Source organism: Rutidosis leptorrhynchoides, chromosome 3 (genome assembly GCF_046630445.1).
Source record: "Rutidosis leptorrhynchoides isolate AG116_Rl617_1_P2 chromosome 3, CSIRO_AGI_Rlap_v1, whole genome shotgun sequence".
Lineage (NCBI taxonomy): Eukaryota > Viridiplantae > Streptophyta > Magnoliopsida > Asterales > Asteraceae > Rutidosis > Rutidosis leptorrhynchoides.
In genome coordinates, this window is record NC_092335.1 from 694,806,093 (window position 1) to 694,807,554 (window position 1,462).

Here is a 1,462-nt window from a genome sequence, read left to right on the forward strand (position 1 = left end):
CTGGGGAGGAAGAAGAGTGAAAAATCATTAAAAGATTCAACAGAAAGAAACCAGTGAGGTTTATTATCAAATTCAACCTGATTACAAATGACAACCGAGGCTTCCTTTTATAGGCGAGCCATAATACTATTTACAGATACTCTGGGACCTACGCACTACGATCATTTACATTATTGACCGTTTACATTATTGCTGTGGCCCGCACACTTATTTAACTTTAAACGTAAACCATACACGTTATCTTACATTATTGGTTCCTATGGCCAGTACACTAATCACACGTATTTACATACAATAATTATAATGACACGTTACATAACGTTACATTATTGATCCTACATGGGACCCAATTATTTTGTTGTTATCTATAGTCTACATCCCTCCCACGTTGAAAATGACAAGAGTTGGAAATTATGATGCTGGGAATGTGTCTTCTTCTTGACAGTATTCGCAACTGTGCCTTGGTGCCCTGGATATTTGTCTGCATAAATGCCTTTTTATGTCTTCTGGGAGAGCAGAAAGTTATCCTGTGAATGCTTCAAAGGGTTCTTCAAAATTGTTGATTAGATTGAGACCTTTTTCATCAATTTTTCGATAGTTCTTAAGTAGATTAAGACATTTTTGTGAACGTAATTGATTCTCACATTTTCTTGCTGTTCTTGACCATTTCCTATTTTTGAGGATCCGAAATAAACTCCTGCTAGTGATGACACCAGATGATCGATTGTTGGAGTTATTTTTAATGCTTCGTCTCTTGTTGGATAGTTACCATTGCTTACTTCAAGATATGTTATTGTAAATGATGGGACAAGTAACTGTTGGTCTTCATTAAATATTGGGTAGCTTGAATTGATTCTAAGAAATATTTCTCTTTTTTTTGCAAAATTGTCTCTGTATCTGGTTATTGCTTCTTGCATTCTTTGAGGGAGTTCCTTGATTTCATGAAGTGTTCTTCCATCGATATATAAGGTATCGATTAATCCATGGATGAAATATTCTGATACTGTTAATGGTGATGCTTCTGGTAAGAAAACGGCTTTAGGGCCATTTTTGGGATAGAACATCATTGTTGCATAGTTTTCGTTGTAATTCACAAGGTTATCCCATAACCTTTGAAAACTCTGTGTGGACGGTTTCTTCTTATCTTCTTTTTTTGTTGTAGAGAGAATACTTTTTATCCTATTTATGGCATTTAGACTTGCCGTTTAACCATAGAGATAATGGTTAAGATTAACCATTCCCAATCCTGAACGTTTTGCTTCATTGGCAGGTTGAGTTGCTATTGTTTTATATGCTTCATTGAATGCTGTCTTTGCTGCTTCTAGAGTTGTGTAACTTTTATGCGTCACGCTTCTGACTAATATAAACTGATTTGCTGTTGCCCAATTGTTGTATATTCCTTTGGATGGTCCGTCAAAAATGACATACCATTTTTTCTTTGGTTCTTTTGGATACGATGTTT

At 35.4% G+C, this 1,462-nt stretch overlaps 1 protein-coding gene across 1 annotated transcript; it reads right to left on the reverse strand.

Moving 5' to 3' along the window:
• Positions 1-563: 563 nt before the first annotated feature.
• Positions 564-1,067, reverse strand: LOC139902759 (uncharacterized). Its single transcript, XM_071885359.1, has one exon. The coding sequence runs from the start codon at positions 1,065-1,067 to the stop codon at positions 564-566; it is 504 nt and encodes a 167-aa protein (XP_071741460.1).
• Between the last annotated feature and the right edge of the window lie 395 nt (positions 1,068-1,462).